Source organism: Mastacembelus armatus, chromosome 11, assembly GCF_900324485.2.
Source record: "Mastacembelus armatus chromosome 11, fMasArm1.2, whole genome shotgun sequence".
Classification (NCBI taxonomy): domain Eukaryota; kingdom Metazoa; phylum Chordata; class Actinopteri; order Synbranchiformes; family Mastacembelidae; genus Mastacembelus; species Mastacembelus armatus.
The window spans coordinates 21,307,220-21,329,969 of record NC_046643.1 but is presented as its reverse complement, the minus strand read 5'-3'; the positions used below and the strand labels follow the sequence as shown (position 1 = coordinate 21,329,969).

The 22,750-nt window shown below is 46.7% G+C and overlaps 1 protein-coding gene across 4 annotated transcripts in view; it reads right to left on the bottom strand.

Annotated features, from left to right (window-relative positions):
• Positions 1 to 22,750, bottom strand: part of LOC113126627 (zinc fingers and homeoboxes protein 2-like) — an 80,294-nt gene that overhangs the window by 10,103 nt on the left and 47,441 nt on the right. For all 4 annotated transcript variants that reach the window (XM_026300750.1, XM_026300747.2, XM_026300748.2 and 1 more), the window contains exon 3: positions 391 to 3,715. In XM_026300750.1, the coding sequence (XP_026156535.1) occupies positions 391 to 3,365 (2,975 nt within the window). In that variant the 5' untranslated portion in view covers positions 3,366 to 3,715. The remainder of the gene's footprint in view (positions 1 to 390; positions 3,716 to 22,750) is intronic.

The window sequence follows — 22,750 nt, the reverse complement described above, 5'->3', positions numbered from 1 at the left end:
ACCACCAAAAGGTGCAAATGTGTAGGAAATGGTGCTGCTGCCAGGGTCTCAGCTCAAAGAACAGTGAAAGCACAAAGTCCTGGGGAGAGGAAACCAAGACTGAGGGTGTCACGATGTTCTGATTTCTCAGTTTGAGCCACATAAAGAAACATTTTAGGAATCTGGCACAGATTTGATTCATATTTACTCTATTCTGAGCTGAGGTGAAGTGGGTGAGTTAGAGCCAGCTTCATGCAGACTGAACCAAAACAGCTGCACTTCAGTGTGATGGGTATAATTTAAAGTCATGTAGGATACATGGCAGCAGGCAGCCAATAGCTGGGCAGTTTGAACCCCTGCAATATAAACGCACGACAAAACACAGTTAGAGAGTCTTTAAAATATAAATACCTGCCAGCAAACCGACCGTGGAGCTCGTCATGCGGTTGACCGCTGAGGCTGTTGACGCGCTGCTCCATCAACCAGCCCAACTCAACCTCGAGCACCTTACTGCTGCTGTTGTTTGTTACGGCTCCTTCCTGACACATGATGCCTGCTGGAGCATTTTCGGGGGAGCACACAGGCGGCCCCTGACCTCCGTTGACTCCATTGTTGTGAAACAGTTCTCTCAGCTCCATGGTGCCGCTCTGCAACCGGCTGTCGCTGAACCAGCGTGCGAGATCAGCACGGGTCAGTCCTGTCCGACCCTCCAGTTGGCTGAACTCCTCAGGGGAAGGCCACCGTGTTTGAGCAAAATTGTCCTTGAGGAGTGCCAGGGATCGGCTGTCTGGAGGCACTGAGCAGGAATTCGGGTTGGGGACGGAGGGCGCAATGGTGCCGGGAGCAATGATGGGCAGGGTGTGCGTAGGTGGAGGTGGGCTTTTGAGGTGGCCCACACCGGTGCTTGCTTTGTGGATCCCATTCAGCTGCAGAGTCTGGTGTTGCTGCTGCTGCTGATGTAGTCGTTTATCAGCGACGGCAGCAATCCCACCCACGCCAATCCTCTTAGTGCCCATGGAGTTGAGAAGGGCTTGTTCCAGGTTGTCGCGGAGTGCACGGCGCTCTACAAACCAGCTGTCAATTTCCTGGTGAGACAGGCGGGTGGTGGCCGACAGGTTGTCTATATCGCTGTGTGTGGGGAAGCTGTTCCTCAGAAAGTTCTCCTCCAAGATCTTCAGCTGTTCTGCGGTCTTTCCTTTCATCCTCTCCAACAGGGGGAACTGTGTCAGCACTGAGGACTTCTGCTGAAAATCTTTTGTCACTGCGGGAACCTCAGCACCATCCAAATGTATGACTCCATTGTTGTGAGCAGGAGAGGTCTGACTGAGGGGCCATTTGTTGTCTTTGCGAGACATCCCGTTGGCCTCTGCCAGAGGAGTGAGTACCTTGTCTCCTCTGGGGTAGCTGGCTTTCAGGTCCACTGCCTGCTGCTCTTTTAGTTTCTTGCCATCCACAGGAAAGCCTGGTATCTGGGAGGGGGCTTTAGCAGGAGCGCGAATGGACTGAATAATGGGGGGCCTCCTTATCTGTGGGGTAATGAGCGGAGGGGAGTTCGGCAGACTCAAATCAGCAGCTGGCAAAGCGTACGCATTGGGCTGCTTTTCTTTGGAAGCGATGGGCGGAGCACGAGGAACAAGCAATGAGTTTTTAAACGGAGGGGCACAGATGGGCGGGGGAGCTATCATCGGCCTGGTTAAAGACTCTGGAAAGACTATGGAAGGCAGTGAGACCACTGGCTTCGTTTTGGGGTTTCCTAATGTTGAAAGCAGCTTCCCTTTGGACATTGAAGATGACGACAATGACGACGATGAGGGCGGCGGCATTAAAGGCACAGCAGTGGATGGCCTCTTCATCTCTGTGGTGACCAGAGGAACTGCTACAGGTCTTTTCATCTCCAGGGGGACAGGAGGTGGAGCCATTGGGAGCCGGTCTTTATGGGGAGGGGGGGGTGGAGGAGGAGCCATGAGACCCTTGTCTTTAGGGTCGCCAGAATGGGGAGCTACCGCCATGATGGGCCGCTTGGACTCTGGGCCGAATGCTGCCGTCAGATGTGCTGGCAGGGAACGTTTAAGGGTATGGCTGGTGCCTCCAGTAGGTGAGTTTGTGGTGGGGACTGCACCGTTAGTCCGGAGATGGCCTGGATGCTCGACTGTGGTGTGAACAATGGGCTGGGAGACTTTGGCAGACGGCTGAGAGGTGGGGCTTGTAGGCAGGACACTGAACGTGTGATGGGCAGGAGGGATGGAGCCATTGAACATTTTCTTTCTGGCTTCCTCCACCTCCTCTGGCGACCAGGTGATGCCTTGCTTCAGCCGCTGTGTGGTGAACCAGACTTTGATTTGTTCCTCTGGGTGCTTGGAGGCAGCTGTGAGCCACGACAGCTCAGCATGTGTCGGGTAAGGAAACTTGTTAAAGGATGAGATCAATGTCAGGTTGTCATCTAAAGAAGGATTATATTTGGTGGTGTTCAAAGGAACAGCTATTTTTGGTACAGAGTTAAAGTTGGGTGGGCGCTGGAGCATCGGGGTGACGTGGGACAGCCCTTGGAGGATGGTGGGTTCAGGGATGATGACCGTTCCATTGATGTTCACCGCTGTGATTTGATTCTTCTGGATCAGGCCGTCCAGCTGGCTCTTCAGTTTGCTCCTTTGGAAGAGCGACTGAATATTGTCCGGACCTTTCACTGTGGTTGATATGTATGGTGGAAACACACAGGTGCTGTTGCCTTCACCCTGTTCATTTGTCACTTCGCATTCAGATGAATTGTCCTTGCTTTCGATTGTCTGTTCTAAGATAGTCTGATTGTTCATTTTGATCCTCTTGAACTTGAAGTTTGTCTCGCCTGGGTGCTGGCTCTCGTTGTGCTCTGTGAGCGAGTCAAACTTCTTGGTGTTGAAGTCGCAGACAGCACAGTGGTACAAAGGATTGAGAATAACATTAGGGTGGCTGGAGTCCACATGCTCTTTAAAGTCATTCAGGTTCTGCGTTGAAAACGGGCAGTATTTGCACTCGTAGCCTCGGAGCTGCTTTTTCTGGGGTGCCGGGTCAGTTTCGGCCCTTACCCTGTCCTTCTCTTCTCTGGCTTCTACGTTCTCGATGACAGGGGGCTGGTCTTCTTTCCCCAACTGCTCCTCTTGTTCAAATGGCTCAGGATTCTGTTTTTCTAGCGGTTTTGGAAACATGTGCTGGTCTGGATTCGCCTGCTGGGTGTCTTGACTCTTTTCTGCAGGCTCAGGTGATTCTGACTGTTCTTTTTCTGCGTTCTTTTCATCGTTGCACGCCACTATTTCTACCCCCATCACCTCCTCCGGATCATCTTGCTCTTCAGGCAGATCGCTGATGACCCGAACCATGCAGGGGGTGGAGGACTTTCTGCGACTGGACATGATGGCTGCTGCTGCTGCTGCTGCTGGTGGTGGTGATAATGGAGGTGCTGGTGTTGCTGATTGCGCTGAAGATATACTGTTTTTTTGGCTGCTGCTGCTGGTGCTGGTGCTGCTGCGGACGTCAGGGTGTCAGGTTTTCAAGGGTCTTACTTGGGGGGACTGGAGCTGAGGGTCGTGGGTACTGGTAGGCGGGTGGAGGCGGAGTCTCCAGCGTGCGAGAGGGAGTGCGAGAACCGGCCGATGGTACCGGCCCAGCACCGGTTGTGCAGTGGCGTCTCCCGCTCACTGGCAGTGTCAGCTGCTGACCTGGGCGTCATGGGAGGGCATCACAGACAGCAGCGGCGCTCAAGCTGCAGGAAACAGGAAGAGAGAAAATGACACGTTAATGTGCTGCAGCCACTCGGGGACGACTAACAGCAGAGAGAAACACACGGCGTGTGAAGTGACGCGCCGCGTTCACCCACAATAAGACAAAGAAGAAGAAACAGGAGAGAAAATAGCTCACGCCACTTTTCTAAACAAACAAACTATGGTTTTGGTTGAAGAATCCTGTTTATTTGAGACAGTACCAGAGATAAAACACTGGAACATCACACATTTTTATTCTTACTGAAGTCGCTCGTACTGAAAATATACGCACTGTTATACTATTACACACTCCGGTACCTTCAAAGACAGGAAGTTGGATATAAAGCTCTGAACTTAAAGTCAGTTTTTCTCTACAGTGTTAAATATTTATGACAAAATACTCAACAAACTTCCTAAAAAGTCACTTTTGAATATTCAAATTTTAACCCTCCCAAACATTTAATAGATTTCTATTCATCTTATATTCAAACGTTACAGATCTCGACCGCTGCTCCAATGAATATGTTGATTAGGGTAAGATGTTTTCCAATAGGAGGGTCTGACAACATGAGAGACGGGAAATAAAGAATAACATCAGACTGTTTTACAGGCTGATGCCTCGACAGTAACTTTCCTTTTTACACAAACACAAATATAGAAGGTTTTTAGGAAGGATCCCTCTGATTTATTGCACTGATCATTGCACATTTTACAGATAAACAAACAATTGGACTAAAACAAATATAATTGGGATTTTGATGGTGAGGATGAATTTCTTTGCATTTTAATGCCCCATGTTCTCTACTTAAAAAAAAAAAAAAAACAGTTAAAATCCTGCATAATCCTGTTTTGGTTTTACATTTGATGTTTGAGAGAAGATATTTTTCTGCTGTGTATATTTCCCAGCAGAACATTTTCCCTTATTTTATTTGTACATTATCATTTGCCATTTGCGTTTTCATTACTTTCTGCATATGAGCACCACCTCAGCACAACTGATGCTGTTAAACACTGAGAAGATGCATCCAAACTTACAGGTGATATAATACCAATGCTAATAACACTGAAAAATAAAATCCCAGGATCCTCTGCAGCTGCTCTGGTCCATTTAAAATCTGAAAAATCCTCTAAAATCTGAGCTCGTCCTAAACACCAGAGGAGCTAGGACTGGTTTAATACCAGGTCTGTTCAATACCAGGACTGGTTTAATACCAGGTCTGGGTCAATACCAGGACTGGTTTAATACCAGGTCTGTTCAATACCAGGACTGGTTTAATACCAGGTCTGGGTCAATACCAGGACTGGTTTAATACCAGGTCTGTTCAATACCAGGACTGGTTTAATACCAGGTCTGTTTAATACCAGGTCTGTTCAATACCAGGTCTGGTTCAATACCAGGACTGGTTTAATACCAGGTCTGGTTCAATACCAGGACTGGTTTAATACCATGACTGGTTTAATACCATGACTAGTTTAATACCAGGACTGGTTTAATACCAGGTCTGTTCAATACCAGGACTGGTTTAATACCAGGTCTGGTTCAATACCAGGACTGGTTTAATACCAGGTCTGTTCAATACCAGGACTGGTTTAATACCAGGACTAGTTTAATACCAGGTCTGTTTAATACCAGGTCTGTTCAATACCAGGACTGGTTTAATACCAGGTCTGGTTCAATACCAGGACTGGTTTAATACCATGACTGGTTTAATACCAGGTCTGTTCAATACCAGGACTGGTTTAATACCAGGACTAGTTTAATACCAGGTCTGTTCAATACCAGGACTAGTTTAATATCAGGTCTGTTCAATACCAGGACTAGTTTAATACCAGGTCTGTTCAATACTAGGACTAGTTTAATACCAAGTCTGTTCAATACTAGGACTAGTTTAATACCAGGTCTGTTCAATACCAGGTCTGTTCAATACCAGGTCTGTTTAATACCAGTTCTGGTTTAATACCAGTTCTGGTTTAATACCAGGACTGGTTTAATACCAGGTCTGTTTAATACCAGGTCTGTTCAATACCAGTTCTGGTTTAATACCAGTTCTGGTTTAATACCAGGACTGTTTAATACCAGGTCTGGTTTAATACCAGGTCTGTTTAATACCATTTCTGGTTTAATACCAGGACTGGTTTAATACCAGTTCTGGTTTAATACCAGTTCTGGTTTAATACCAGGACTAGTTTAATACCAGGTCTGTTTAATACCATTTCTAGTTTAATACCAGGACTGGTTCAATACCAGGTCTGTTCAATACTAGGACTGGTTTAATACCAGGTCTGTTCAATACCAGTTCTGGTTTAATACCAGGTCTGTTCAATACCAGGGCTGGTTTAATATCAGGACTGGTTTAATACCAGTTCTGGTTTAATACCAGGACTGTTTAATACCAGGTCTTTTTAATACCAGGTCTTTTTAATACCAGGACTGTTTAATACGACACTGGCGGACGACAGCATTTGCTGACAAAGCCAAGGCCAGAAGTTAAAGATGAAGCCGGCCTGACTGACAACTGAGAGACGCCGCGGCTGAAAATTACGCTGAATCCAAGTGGCACTTAATTAGGACACGCTGTTCCAGGCCAATCACACAGAAATGCAATAAATTGAAGAGTCCACTGCAACTACAAAAGACAAAAAAAGTCTCCAAACTCCAAACCCCATTAAAAAGACATTAAGCGCCTTTCATAGATTCGGGCAAAGACAACTTCACAGGATAATTACCCTGTAATCATGTAATAAGAGAGACTCAGTGATGAGATCTCCTGACAGCTATCATCCACACAATGGGACCGAGAGAGCGAGGTAAAAACATATGGAAAGAAAAGAGAGCGAGAGAGAGGGAAGGACAGGTATGAATAAATATGGGATGAGAGGGAGTAAAGGGTAAAAATAAAAGGAGGACAAAAAGAGAAAGCAGGTACAAGGGACAGAGAGGCGGAGGAAGAGTGGTGTAAAAAGAAAATGAAGCAGCAAAGACACACAAGAGATAAAGAGAAAGAGGGGAGACTAAAAACTTCCCAGCTGATGAAAGAGAGCAGACACAAAGCAGAAAATGTTTTAACTAGGCCATGGCCTGGCAGACAGAAAGGGAGAGAAGACGGTGAAAGGAAGGGAAGATGTGGAAAAAAGAAGGCAGATAAACATAAAGAGGGGAGGAGGAGAAAGGGACAACAGTGTTTAAAGAGGCAGAGAGAGAGAGAGCGAGACAATTGAAAGCAGATGAAGAGGATGAAGGAGAGGAGGAAGAAAACATTTCCATCCAAAAGCACATTTTAATGGAAATATCATAAAAAATAATACAATAAAATGAAGATTTGGTCATTTTCTCTCAGCAGAGTTGACGCTTTGAAAAGGTGCCCCAATCATTTGGGACAAAAAAACAAAACACATTTGCCAGAAAAACTGAGAGTATTTCAACACTTAATTAGTATTGGGCAAGCTGTTATTTGTCCCAAGTGTCACTTAATGTTGGACATATTTCATACTCTCACTGCCTTGATCAGCTTCTCACCGCCTGCACAGGAGACACGTTTGATAGCTGCCGAGTATCCAGAGTCCTGCTGGAACGGCTGTGCTGTGCAATGAGACTGAACTAATCCTATGTTATTATAAATCTCATGCATTTACATTGCTGTTTACTACAAACTTCAGCTAATGAGCTTCTCTCATGAAGCAGGTGGAGAAATGTCGTGGGTCTGACTTCATTCATTGAGTCACGTCAAGCTCAGTACTTTTACTTAGACCCAAGTCCTAATTCAGATTGGACCCAAGAATGGACACGCCCAGTCCAAATACACGGCAGGATAATTAGACCTGATCCAGAGTCCGGGGGACCCAAACGCTGGCAGCAGGATGCTGGCCCACCTTAAAAACATTAATGTCTTTGTCTGGAAACTATTTCCTCGTTTCTCAGAAACATAATAAACAGATAGTTGGTTCTTACGTGAACGCTCCTAAGCTCTAATCCTGACTAAACTCCTACATTTGGAAAAATAACACAAGCTCCATTCACTTTTTCTACTTCAGTACATGTTGTTTTGCTTCGAAACACAGAGATGGGAAAAGACAGAGACAGATGGAAAAAAGATAAAAGGGAAAAGACAAAACTGAAGAGCAGAGAGCACATGTAGAGGAAGAGGAGGAGAGAAGGAAGCACCACAGACCAACAGAGTCTGATGGAAAAGGACGAGAGAACAGACACGAATGAGACAAAAAGATGGAAGGAGAGAACAGAAAGGAGGCGACTGAGCTGCAGGCTGAAGCATTTCACTTTACGCAGCCTCGCTTCATGTCGACGAGGAACAGCTCCAGCGACAGAAAAAAGCAAAGAAAAAAGAAAAAAACAACAGTGTCATGTTTTGCCGCATCACTGGATTGGCCTCGAGGACTCCAGGCCAACTTCTGAGGAGGGGAGTCATATGCCGCTTGGCTGCGTCCCATTTTGTTGTGCTGAGCTCGCCTCCACGCATCCTTGTAATTACTTGTAGAGTATTTGTGTAGAGGCGACTGTTCAGCACACGGCAGTGCTCCGTAATTATGGAGAAAATAATAAAACTGCAGCAGTGACAACAGTGATTTGCAAATTGCAAGAAGCGGCAATTTTTCCTTTTGAGAGGGAGCCGAGTTCAGTTTCCTCAACCCAAATACAAACAAAGCTCTTCCCTGACCTTTCCCTCGCACATTTAGAGGGCAGCATCAGCCTTCAGTGAACACAGCACTCAGCTTCTCCTCCCGTCTAAAACCTACAGGAGCCAAACCGAGACCAGGATGGGACACCTAAACCCCCCTGAAAGTGACACCAAAGTAACCCGAGCGGATCAGCCGGGTGAGGCAGGGTTCACCGCAGGTTTTACAGACGCTGATGAGGGAAACAACTATCAGATTTTCACCTCCACCAAGGGCAAAGCAAAACCATCAATCTAACCACAAACTGCATCCATCCATCTATCTGACTGCACTGTAGGCAATTCAGTCTGCAAGGCGAAGGGAACAAGGGCAGACCAGCGAGAAAAGGGTGTCGAGGAAGCCATAAAACAACTCGGAGATGGAAAAGAAGGTAATGAGGAGATACCTTGGGAAATGAAATGACAAATTAGGAGGACGAAAGGCAAATCGGAAAGAGCCAAGTGTGCTAATAGGAGGGGTTAAAGACGTTTTACTGGAACAAGGGCAGACTGGAGGGGGCCAGGACTCACAGGGAGGGAGACGACGTACATTTCTGAACAGACGCCCGTCCTCCGGATACCAAGGGACCAACCAAAAGCTCCGATTCATACAGAAAGATAACAAAAATGACTCCAAAAACCTTATGTTGTGTTTGCATTGATAACAGTTAATAAGAGTTTGTGATGATACACACCAGACTCAAATAAACCACAGAGCGACTGTGGCTCATCTTCTATTGTTGCACAGCTGAAAAGAAGATGAGAAAATTAAATAAAGTCCCTAAAACATGAGACGCTCACCAACATCAGCTCTATCGTAACACTTTTCTCACCGTAACCTTCCAACCTGAACCAAAGTACTCACCTTAACACTTTAAGTGTTTGGTGCCTAAACTTAACCGAACCTCAACCACAGTGACGTCACTTCATGAAACCAATTTGTTTCTCCAGGGTTTTGTTTGTACAACAACTTGACTTTAATCTGAAACACCTGTTGGACCAAAAGTACTGAAGAAACTGGATCAGTTCAGGTACCATCAGGTCAGCACAGTACAGACCATCAACTGAGTGGCTTCATGAGTCACTTCCTCACTGCAGTGCCTTTAATGTGGAATATCCTCATTAAACACATCCCATCAACATGGAAACTCCTCATGAGACCGACTTGCTAAGAGTCCCTGGAGAAGACCCTGGACTGTACCCGGTGCTGTCAGTCCAGGTCCCCCTGGGTAAAAAAGGCCTTGCAGAACCGTGTAAATGAATCAACAGGACGTCACAGGAGTAACTCAAAGTTATGAGCCCAATTTCTTTTTAGGGCAATGTTGCTCAGAACCTAAAAGCGTCCTGGTTTTGGTGTCCCCGTGACCCCCCCATCCTCAGGCACACAGTCATCGTGCAGCACAAAAACTGCCAGCTCTGTGTGTGTGTGTTTCAGTATAACTGTGTGTAGGGATGCTAAATGATTGATCAAAGGATGCCTTTGTGTGGGCACCTCGTGGTGCTAATGCATCATTAACACAGCTGGTAGTATGACCCAGCTCTTCTGAGAGTGCCAGGCTATTTCCAGCAGCTGCCTCTTAAGCTTACAGAGATCCAAATCTCACTCGTGTTACATAAGAGTTTGCAAAACCGACCGAAAGGACGTCATGACTAGTTTCACCTCAGGTCATTTTAGCTGGCCCTTTAACGGGAGGGAAACGAGGCCTGTGATTTCACCGGTAACTGCCGTGTGTAGGAATTACTGAAATGGGACTGAAATTACAGACAGAAAAAACCAAACCACTCCCTCCTGAAGGATAATCTGTCCTAACAGGGCTCTAAGTAGGTCTGAGTGATACTGACAAAATCCCACGATGGTTTAACCAAAGTTCCCTTGATGCTGCCAATGTGACAGTATTTTAAGTTTTCAAACATCATGGCCAGAAGATAAACTCTGTGTTTTACACACCTGAAGATCTTCCCTCCTCAACCGTCTCCATTAAACTTAGCAAACTGAACCTGGTTCTGGCTCCCGGTTACTGTAGTACAGCTTCTGGATCAGATTTAAATGGTATCTCTCTGTCATACACCGTAGCCAAGTCCAAGGCTGCAGCTGCTGCAGGCGTCTCATCACTGTTAAAAATCCTGATACCTGCCGGCCAAAAAAAGCTGCAACAATCAGCAGTATAGGTTCTTTCACCGAGGACCCTGTGGAAGCCCCATAAGGTCCCTGAGCAGGCCTAAGAGCCAAACGTTGGACACCACAGACAAGGCCCAATGGCTCTTTAAGCACTAGATAAGTTGGACGCACTAAAAGGCAGCGGAGAGCAGAGCAGCTACATGACTGATGGGTCTTGTGAGGCAATTTGATGTGCTGACGAGAACAAAGCTGGCTTTTCATTGGCACAGAACCTTGATAGAGTTTCAGGTTTGGGGCGATCGGCTGGATAATTGGAGCGCTGCTCCCAGTCCGCACCGACCCCGATGTGCACCGAGTCGGCCAAACTCGTGCTGTCGAGTGTCTCAAGGTCGAGCCTGCAGAGCTGAGTATAAATGACATGACGTATTCATCTCTCCACCACGACTGTCTCGTCATTCAGACGCTCCGATCACACAACACTGCTGCAACTGCTGGTCTACACTTATACGGAGGCTTTCTGTGACATGTTTGTCTTACATGTTTTAATTTACCCCCTTAGTCCTAACCAGGGTCCCAGGGACCTGCTGGAGCCTATCCCAGCTCTCTCTGGGTGAAAGGCAGGGGTCCACCCTGGACAGGTCCCCAGTCCATCACAGGGCCACATAGAGACAAACAACCTCACACACTCACACTCACTCCTATGGGCAATTTAGAGTCACCAATCAACCTGACATACATGTTTTTGGACTGTGGGAGGAAACCAGAGTACCTGGAGAAAACCCACACAAGCACAGGGAGAACATGCAGACTCCACACAGAAAGGCCCCTGATGGGTTTCAAACCAGGAACCTTCTTGCTGTGAGGCAACAGTGCTAACCACTCATCCACCATGCTGCCCTGAATTAGCATCATGCAGTATATTTAAAATGAAAGTATCTGAAACCAAATATGTTTAAAAATGCAGGAAGGTTTGTGCACTTATTAAACCAACAATAATCAGGTTTTTATAAAACAATCAGTCCAATCTCTGGTTTTCTGCAGCTCATTGATATTTTCTCCTCACTGCAGAAAAAATAGTCTCCATATCACCGTTTCTCTCAAATGTCAACTTTCAAAAAGTCTAAACAACCAAGATTCAAACAAGCACATTATGTACACCTGACATTATGAATCTGTTGTCTCTGTGGAATTAGAAAGTACTGATGTCTCCGGTTTTAATTTTGCCTTCACTTTAGCTTTCATTTCAGGTGCAGCTCTGCTGACATTTAAATAAATAAAAGTAGACAGACAGAAAACAGTGTCGAGTACGAATGTTTAAGAGGCTGCGTGTCACGTGTTGACGCCGATGATAAAGTGAGATGAATGTGACGATTCATGCTCGCAGCCCTGCAGACACAGAGGTCAGAGGTCAAGATCAGAGCTGGTCGTGACACCACTCAGCTGAAAACTGGTTTACTCCAGAAATCTGGTTTTACCTGGAGCTGTGAGGACACACCCTGGTCTAAATGCATCTCCTGAGCCACTTTTAAGCCACAGAGCCACATCTCGCATTTTCCAAAAATCTGAACCTGTCAGGGGGGGGGGGCGCACCGTGGATGGGGGAAAACTGTTTTGTAGAAGAATTTTTTTTTTTTAAATTTAATTCCAGAGGTGAAAGAAAAAAATGTCTTTGTCCAGACGCTGCTGTTGTGATAATGTCAGCTTCTTCTACTGCTCAGTAGAAACAAGGACCGTGGTGTCTCTCCTCACCGTGACTTGTCTGCATGAGAATGAACTGACGTGGTGTTTCATTGAGTTAAAGGCAGAAACGGGATGAAACACCAAGTGTGGACGCATAAGGATGTTGTTTTAAATGGTGCATCAACACAACACACAGAAAGTCATCGTCGCAGCTTCTCTGTGTTTTACTGAGCGACCAGGACGTGAACGTAAAGGGTGAGGAGGGGACGCTAAACACACACAGCAGAGCAGAGGGTGGCAGACACGACAGAAAACACCTGACGATAGGTGAGATTAATACGACGACAAGTCCTCACAGTGATGGACACACACACACACACACACACACACAGGTTGTAGGAATATCTGTGAGGAACTGCACAAATATGCTGACTCACACACACAAACAGCCCATGACCTCCAGCTGTCATGGTGGATGAATGCAAAACACACACACACACACACACACACACACACACACACACACACACACACACACACACACACAGTGGCACAGATGCCCACCAGCTCCTCATGGCCATGGTTTAGGAATGCAGCGCACACACCTGATATTCTATCAGGCCTCCCTCTGCAAACCGTCTGCCCCCAGCGACCATGAAATATGAATGAAATACAATTAGCAGCTTTAAAGAACTTCATCAAGGCCAAGGCCTCGGTCCAAACACTCCCACCCACACCCACCTCTGAACTCCGTCAGACAAGCAAACAAATAACGGCGTCCTTGGACAAAGCGCCCAGTCACAAACATCTGTCACGGCAGCAGACGCACAACGTTTTTACCAACGCTGACTTTCCCCGTTTAGTAAAAACTTTTCTCCACCCCTTAAATTTTCTGTCTCGAAACGCGCTCGCTGCTTCTCGTGCACGCCCCCACCCCACACCCACACCCACACCCTTCCCTCCTCCATCCTAAAATTTAATGGATGCAGTGACTCATTAAAAAGTGAAGGGGGTGGGGTGAGAGTGGGGGGGGGGGCAAAAAAAATTTAGGAAAGAGAGAGAGAGATAGAGACGGAGGAGAACAGTGCTTCATTTCCATGGCGTTACTATGGCAACAGCAGCGCAGGAGAGACGGCGAGGTGCCCTTCTGCCGTCGAAGCGCCTCGCCGCCGAATATTAACCAGGCCTGTACGCTCAGGTGCTAATTAGGAGAAGAGGAGAGGGAGGGGGGGTGGAGCAGGGGTGAGGAGGAGGGAGGTCAGAGAGGGAGGGAGGAGAGAGGGGACGAAAGTGAGAAAAAAGAGAGAGTGAGAGGAGACGGGAGAGAGGTCAGGAGGGGCAAAAGAAAAAAAACACACGAGAGGTGACAAGAGAGGAGGTGGAGGATGAGAGGAGAGGGGGAGAGAGGAGGTCAGTGGATGAAGAGGAGGAAGAGGAGAGAGGAACAGGTGGTGAGTGGAGGAAGAAGAGGAGAAGACGGGACAAGAGGGAGAGAAGGTCAGCAAGAGGAGGTCAGGGGGTGAAAGAAGAAGAGAGGGAGCAGAGGAGAAGAAGTGAAGAAGAGGAGGAGGTGATGAAGGGGGAGAGGAAAACATGGCAGAAAAGAAATGACAGGAGGAGGCAGGAAAGGAGAGATGAAGAGGAGAGAAAAGAAAGAAGGAACGAGGTGAAAATCAAAATAAAACAATATAGAGAGGACAAAAACACTGATGAGGAAGATGAGAAGATGAGAGGAGGAAAGAAAGGAGTACAGGAAGGAGATAAGGAGAAAGGCAGAGAAGAGGGAGAGATAAGGAGCAGAAAGAGCTTAGAGGGAAAGGAAGGAAGGAAATAAGAAGTAGAGATAGGAGGAGGAGGAGGAAGTCAGAATAAAGAAGCATGGAGAAAGGAGCACATGAAGGAGATAAGGAGGGAGGAGATAACGAGAAGGAGACATAAGGATTAAAAGGAAAAAGGAGATGGAGAGAAAGGACAGATAAGGAGAGAAGGGAGAGGAAGGAGATAAGGAGAAAGGAGGAGAGGAAGTAGAATTAGAGGAGTCTCCTCTGAGCCTGTCGGGCTGATCTATTCTGCTCAGGAGGACAAGAAGGAGGTGAAAGAGGGAGAGGCAGTGCAGGAAGAAACACAAGAGGAGGAAGATTAAAGGGAGAGAGGGATGAAAAGAGGTTTAGAGAGGTATAGATAGAAAGAGGGGGATGAGAGGAGGCAAGACAGAGGAGGAGTAGAAAGAGTCGGGTCAATAAAACATGCATGAGTGTCGCTGTGTGTGTGTGTGTGTGTGTGTGTGTGTGAGTCCCTCTGTACATCTGTCCTCCATCACCATGTGTGTATTTCCATCTATACGTGTGTGTGTGTGTGTGTGTGTGTGTGTGTGTGTGTGTGTGCGTTTACATATGCACAAACCGCATTTAGCTTGTGTGTCTCACTTCGCCCTCGTGCGTGTGCGTGTCCTCCCGTCACGTGGACGTATTTCCGAGTGTACGCGTGCGTGAATGTCTCCATATGTGGATGGGCGTGTTTTCACGTGTGTGTGTGTGTGTGTGTGTGTGTGTGTCGGTGTGTGTGTGTCGGTGTGTGTGTGGTGTCCTCAGCTAACACGTCTCCATCCAGCCATGAGCTGCTATAAGCCTGGGAGACTGCGGGCGCCAGCACAGCCTTATATTCAGTGGTATATAGGTCACTGCAGCCCGTCCATGCTAACAGCCGCTGCGCCGCCTCACGGCCTCCGCCGCACATCATGTCACAGCAGATGTGCTGATGAAAAAATAAAACGAGCGTTAAAGGAACAGAGTTGGGAAAGTTTGAAGGAGACAGACAGTAAACACAGACTGAGGAATAAAAGGGGCCAGTGTCACATGTTAAGTTTACACTCACTCAAACCTGCCAACTCGTGTGTGTGTGTGTGTGTGTGTGTGTGTGTGTGTGTGTGTGTGTGATAATTTTAACAAACCACACTGAAACCACTTCTCTCTAACGAGGACCAGGACTAGTGTTCACACTGAGCCAACACACCTGGAGCACACCTGAACTAAGAAATCTAACCCCACAGGTGAAGCACAACACCTGTAGGAACTGAGTCCAAGATTATCTTAAAGTTCTGTCTAGTTGATAAATGTAAATTTAACTTTGTCTGAGTTATCGCAGGGAGCGAACAAGCCAAAATACTGTGGAGGCACAGAGGCAGGAACAGTCCGACAGCTGTGCAGCACAGACTTTACTCCATAAGATGAAGTTCTGGCACCAGAGAGCTTTATTCTGGGCTTAAGGAACAAAACAAGTGACATCACATGGAAAGCTCAGCAGTACAAGACCATCTGTGTTAACAGGCAGTGAACACAACCTGTAGGCTTTAATATGCAGGCAGCACAGTTGGCAGGTTAATGTATAGAGCTCTTTGCCTCCACACTGGGCTGAGGGAAGATTAAAGACTTAACTAATGTTTTCTGATATTTTACAATATTTAGTTCTTCTCTCAGCTGGGACCAATAACCACGAGTGTCACCTCTGCACCGAAAAGGTTGTAACTGGGACAGTCCCAGTACTGCCCAGTAATGGCTGCAAACCAACCAACTGGTTTGGCTTAAGGCCTGTATATTGAATTCTATATCAGTAAGGGATCTGGGTTTGTTTTCCAACTGTGTGTCAGGAGCTCGGCAAAGACACTTTGTTGACAATGGTTTGACAATACAAGCTGGTGGCAACTGGGGAATTCACCCATCAACATGGGGATAAGCAGAGAACCCTGCACCCCCTGCACAGAAACCAGGTCTTTAAAGCACTGTTTACATCCCGGGTTGGTTTGGGTGTAACGTTCAGGTGTCCAAATACTTTTGTCCACATAATGTAAACTTGGCTGCTGTCAGAGGCAAAAACGTCCTGGGAGGCAGGACAACACCTTTCAGCTGGAAAACAGAAAGAAACCACATTCAACAAACAGTCAGTGCGGTTTGGTGTCAGCAGCTAAAAACCAGCCTGTACGCCTGGACCTCCCTGTGACAGGCTCGCCCAGGGATTACAGGACTATCGCCGACTGCTTCCTTCCTGCTGCTCACTCACACTGTTTGAGCAAAGCTTCATCTAGCACCTCTCTCATTGTGGCTCCGCTGCCTCGTATGCAAATGTGAGGGTAAATCGCCGTCCAGCGATGGTACTTGTGCACATAAAAGCGCTGCTGGGGGTGAGCTGCATTCTTTGGCAGTGAGGAGGGGGACACAGAAAACGCTTCCCGTGAATAGGATGGGACACCTCGCCGAAGAGAATTCCATTAGAATTGGTTTCTGAGGAGGGTTTTACTGTCACATAGGCTGCAATGCTGCCTCGGAGGAACTTTACGGCCTGCCAAGAAAAATTTCTGGAGCCGGCCGTGGAGGGAGCCCTGCTGGGGAGAGAGACACCGCTCAGGACTCCACAAAAGGACTTCTAATAAACTTTTATCAGTCACAGTGCTTTGCTCCAGACCAGATTTATTCTTTCATGTCACTCTATTTCCATTCTGCCTTTTATAAGCGCTCTACAGTGCTGAGGGTCTGGATTTAAAGAGGGTCAAGGCCGCTCCGCTTCTGGCTGATCTGCGCTCGACGAGACGAGGACCGTGAGTGAGACTGAAGGCCCGATCACATTACCTGAGGCTCAGGTTGGAAAACGTTATCTTTTAGTTTGAGGAGCGTGCAGACACAAATATCTCATCTCCCGATGGAGCCTTAGAGCAGGTTTCTGTGATGTCTGACAGCAGCCTGGTCAGGACTGAACAGGATCATGTGATCTGAGCTGTAAAAACCAGCACCATTCCCAGCAGACCCAGCACCTCCACCCTCACCTGACCTCACACACCCAAAGACTGTAAAATCTGCACGAGTGCAACACTTTCTATTCTTATACTTTTATTATCGTCTAATTATATTTTTATTGTAACTGACCTGTTGGTTCTTCTTTATTGCTGCTATTTTTGGCTTTTTGTTGTTCCCTTTGCTGCTGTAACATTTTAAAGTTCCCCATTGTGGGACAAATAAACGTTCTCGTCTCACCTTGTCCCATCTCATCTCGTCTTATCTTATAAAAGTCATTTTAAAAAACGTCAGGCCAGGATTTCGTCTCCTTGGCGCCAAGAGGGTGAGACACAACAAGTCAATTCCTTTTTGTTAAAGTAGCAACAAGATGGTACAACACACATCTTACCTGTGGACGCAGGTAACGTTTTATAGAGAAGAGCTATTTTTAATGCTCATCGTGTCACAGCGAGACGTGGAGGAAACAGCTCAAAGACACAAACCACCGAAAACAACAGAAAAAGGCAAAAACCTGCAACTGAATTTCCCAAAGTAAAACGATCGACTTCATCCCGCAGACACACCTGAGTGACTTCACACTTCAACTTATTTCCCAACAAGCTGCAGAGTCGTCTCTGCCCGTATTACCTCGCACATCCAAATCCAATTATTACCTGAGACATTCAGGTATTTTTATTTGATTGGTTGCATGTAAACACATTATCTCTTTGGCAATAACTTGGACAAGCTCTTATCTCACTTATGAGAAACCTGAGAGAGTTGCGTGCCTGAGATTAGCCGAGGTACACACACACACACACACACACACACACACACACACACACACACCTTATCTTGTTTACTGTTGGGCTTCTGCAGTCTACCTAAGCTCTGTTTCCATGGTAATATTAGGATTATGCCATGCTGAAATATTCGGAATATTGTTTATTTGTGTAGGAATCAATCGGATATTGCCGATGCTCTGATTACATTGATTTCTGTCAGAGCTCTGTGCGTCTGTGTCTTGTTTCTTGTCTCCCTCATCTATTCGTTCTGCCTCGTTCTCTCGCTCCGTCTACTTTTATTTCTCAGATTTTCTGTTCATTATTACGGAGACCGTGTTTATTATTCAGCCCGTAGCCAAATGTGCTGCTGCTTTGCTGAAAACCACAAACCCTATGCTTGCACAAAGAGGTCAGAGGTCACAGCAGAGGTATTCACACGCCTCGCTGAAGGGCTCTTGAAGGAGGTTTTTGCTTTATCGGGGGTCTGAACCTGAGTTCTCCAGTGGAAGACCCTCTCCCTGCTCCCCACTCAATCCCAAACAGACCAGGGGAAATCAAAGTTAAATAAAGAAAATGAAAGGAGAATAAATAATCGCCGGCGAGCGGGGCAGGGAGCTGCATCTCAACAAGTCTTATTTTGATTTCAAGGTGGGAGCTGGGACCGCATGAATAAGAGAGAGGAGGGTGGAGGACGAGGAGCAGCGGAGAGGAGAGTGATTAGGAAACAGAGAGGGGAGCGGCAGGGAGAGGAAGGCTGGGGAAAACAGGGAGGAGCAGGTGAAGGAGAAGACAAATTGAGAAACACAAGGTCGGTGACACCGCACACATACATTTAGTCTTTTCCACTCGGTTTTCTCCCCCCATCACATTTTAATCTAACAGGCTGTTCCTGCTGCTCACACCCAACACCTACAGCTCCGTCTGACAAAAGGAGGAACGAGGCAGGACCGACTCAAATACTTCACTAATGTCTTCGGTTAGAAAAGATTTAGTGCATCCTCCTCCGCCCTCTGGTCCTAGGCCTGACCTCTGACCTCTCTGTTGGAACAGGTCTGCTCTGGCATTTGTGAATACTCAGGAATCAGACTGGTGTTTTAAAAATGAGACGAATACTGGAGAATATCTGGGGGAATAGAGCAGAGGAATGTTTTCTCATACTGGTTTTTGTTCTGGTGCTTTTCTAATGGCTCACATTCAGGAACAGAAATAGTTTTTTAGCAGCAATACAAGAAATTGAATTACCTGAATAATGTGTAACCTGGTAAAATTGTGATTTAAATCAGGAACAGTATGATTCAAGAAAAACGACCTCAGAGTTAACGTCTCTACTTGGTTTTTGATGATCTGCACAACAATCTGAATAAATGAACAATTTCTAAACAATCATTAAACAGGAATATAAAATCGTATCATTTATTCAACGACTAGTTTTCTTTCTTATTATCTACAGTTTTTTCTGGTACCTCATAAACCACTTTGGTACTTTGACAATAAACTTCTCTGATCTACTTTTATAAAAGTGCAGATGGTGTTGCTGCCCTAATGAAGGTAAGGTAGGACTGTAGGACTAATCACCTGGTAACAGGTGGACGTGGACAGAGTTTAACTTGTGTCCGTCCAATGATCCTCGATCTTTCAAGTATTTCTTGGTCTGTTCCACAAACTTTCCAGTGCAAAATGCTGAAAATGCAAAAAATATTGTTGCAAATGTCCTTTTCTCTCCATCCATCCATCATCTAGACCCCCTTAGTCCTAACCAGGGTCCCAGGAATCAGCTGGAGCCTATCCCAGCTCTCTCTGGGTGAAAGGCAGGGGTCCACCCTGGACAGGTCCCCAGTCCATCACAGGGCCACATAGAGACAAACAACCTCACACACTCACACTCACTCCTATGGGCAATTTAGAGTCACCAATCAACCTGACATACATGTTTTTGGACTGTGGGAGGAAACCAGAGTACCTGGAGAAAACCCACACAAGCACAGGGAGAACATGCAGACTCCACACAGAAAGGCCCCTGATGGGTTTCAGACCAGGAACCTTCTTACTGTGAGGCAACAGTGCTAACCACCACCTGATTACAATCTTTACTTTATGTTTTGTCCAACCAACGGGCTAAAAGTGTTCACACAGTGCACTGAGCTGGAGATCAACACACAACTTCATTTAAAAAAAAGTGAACAAAAACACGCCTGTGGCCGTAACTTCACAAGACATTCTCAAACATGGAGGATTCAAAAACGAATATTCACACGAATCATGACCGAATCTTCCAGGACACAAATACTCGGCACCAACCAAACGTGCCACAGTGGAGGAGGTTACTAGTCTGTTCACTGACAACACAATCAGCACAAGGTCCAGTCAGTAGCTGTACTGGAGCTTTTCATCGTCGCAGCACATGGAGCTGCCCAGTGGTTCATGGCTTTGCAGATGTTTGAATTCCTGCTCCCAATCCTTCACATCGGCTCGACCTCAGAGACGGTGGCAAACGCGCCAACGCTGACATGGGGCTTTCATTTCTGAGGAAGTGCACGACCGAAGCTCCACAGCAACACAGGGTGTGTGTCGTATAAAGTGAGAATATAAGAACTTTACAGGTGTGTGTGTGTGTGTGTGTGTGTGTGTGTGTGTGTCAGAGCAATGAAAACCCTGCTGCACTTCGGTTTGAGCTGAAGCTGAAGGGCAGCGTTTCATTTCTCTTTGGTATTAAAGTATCACATCCTCTTACATTTCAATCAAAACAGTTTTTAAAAAGCAGGAAAATAATCCACGTCTCTGAAAGTGGGTGAAATATTCAGACCCTGCACTGGATTTTGTTCTGTCCTATGCATCATTTAGAAACAGTTCTCTTAGGATCTCGACACAAGAAGGAAGATTTAGTGAACGTGTGTCTGTCAGGACTCCCGCCAGCGGTTCTGCGGGGTTCAGGTTAATGAGGTTAATGTTCTCGGAAAGTACTGTTTGTTTTCTCGTGTTCTGCTGCTGCGTAGTGAGACGGTTAACCTGCCCCGAGAAAGGGCTGGTTCCTGATGAGCTGATTGATGATTTGTTTCTGCTGCCTGCGTTGTGGCGCTCCAGCCGCTCGGGGTTGGAGGTATGCGAGGGCTTCCTCGCACATGCTCTGGAGGTTTGGGCGTGCTTCAGCTATTTTAATCAAAATAAAGTGATTATGGATATGCAAATGAAGTCATTTACTAATTGTCGCAGCCAATCCCTCCCTGTCTGTGGCTCTAAATGAAGTTGAATTTTTGGAAAACTCATTTGGAGCCACGACGGCAGAGATGATGGCGGCTGCTGTAAACAAGTGTCCGTCCCTGTCGAGCGTCCTTGAGTAAGACACCAAACCTCCTCTAATTCGCTCCGCAGGCCTTGGCGACCTCTCAGCCTCTTCTCAAACTAAACAGAAATATCGGCGGATCACCACGAGCCAAACTCTTAAACATTTTCCCTGAAGCTGAAACAACCTGCTGAGTCTCCTCGAACATCGAGCGTCACCTCCGGCTCTCGCTGACACTCTGACTGTATTTACTGAGCAGTTTGTGTCATTTTGGCCGAACACGGCAGGATGCACACAGCAGAGGGCGGCCCTGAATGGTGGCTGCTTTTAATCTCTCTCTCTCTCACACACACACACACACACACACACACACACACACACACAGGAGGCATCAAAACACAGGCATGTACACATTAATATGCATGCACAGGCAATGGAAAGCATGCAGGGACGCACACACACGCTAAGCTGCTCATTCTAACACGCTAAGCTCTCCTCTATTTGGTTCAGTGTTTTGTTAAAGATGAGCTACACCAGCGGAAGGAGGGAAGGAAGAGGGAGGATGGAGGAGACGGGTGGGGGAACTCAGGCAGGAGGTAGGAAGGAAGGAAACGACAGGCGAATGGAGGAGACGAGAGAAGGGAGGAAGGATTAAAGGGAGGGCAAAAGACGAGAAGAAGGAGGTGAGGAAGGAAATAGGAAGGGAAGGAGGAGAAATTTAAAGAAATTAGGGTGGAAGGAATGAAGGAAGGAGTGAAGGAGAAAGGAAGGGAAGAAGGACAGAAGGAGGGAAGATGAAGAGAAATGGAAAGAACGAGGAAGAGGAAAGGAGGAGCAGAGGAAGAAGGAAGGGAAGAAGGGAGATCTCTCCTTTCTTCATTTGAAAATATAAGAGGGAGATAGGAGATGGATGGAGGAAGGAAGGAAGGGAAGAAGGAAGCAAAATGAAGGAGAGGAGCAAAAGAAAGACAGGACTAAGAAGAAATGAAGGGATGGAAGGAGTAAGAGGAGGTGAGAGAAAGTGAGAGAAGTGATGAAGAGGAGAAAGGGAGGAGACGGAGAAAAAGAAATGAAAGAAGAGAATTATTCCAGCATGAGCAGAGGACACGAGGAGAGGAAGGAGGTTTGTAATGAGTCGTCGTAAACAAGGAGGAAGGAAGGAGCTGAGGAGAATAAGAAAGGATGGTTGAGAGGAAAAGACGAAAAGAAGAAGGATTATAAAGTGAAATGAAGGAGTGAAAGAGGAGGGAGGAAGGAGATGGAAGGATAACAATCAGGCAGGAGGAGGAGAAACGGGTAAAGGAACAAGGATTAAAGAAAAACGAAGGACGGAGGTTTGTCATGAGACGGAGCAAAAGAAAGAGGAGGAAGGAAGCGGAGGAAAACGAAGCACAGCAGGGATGAAGAGGGAGAAGTGTTGGGCTGGAAGGCCAAATAATGGAGCAGCTCATCTCATGGTGAATTTGAATGGAGGCTGAATTAATTTAAATCTCATCACGGCCCGCCCTCTAATACCTTATCAGTTCTGCACGGAGACAAGGGACGTAATCGCATTAGACCCGCCACTCTGCTCTACTGCGCTCTGCTGCACACACACATGCTAAACACACGCTAAGCCAGCTGACACACACATACAGTACCTGTGCTGGTATGTGCTGTGACACACACACACACGCACACACACACACAGCGTGATGAAACGCCCCCGTGAGAACAAACCAGCAAGACAACAGCATG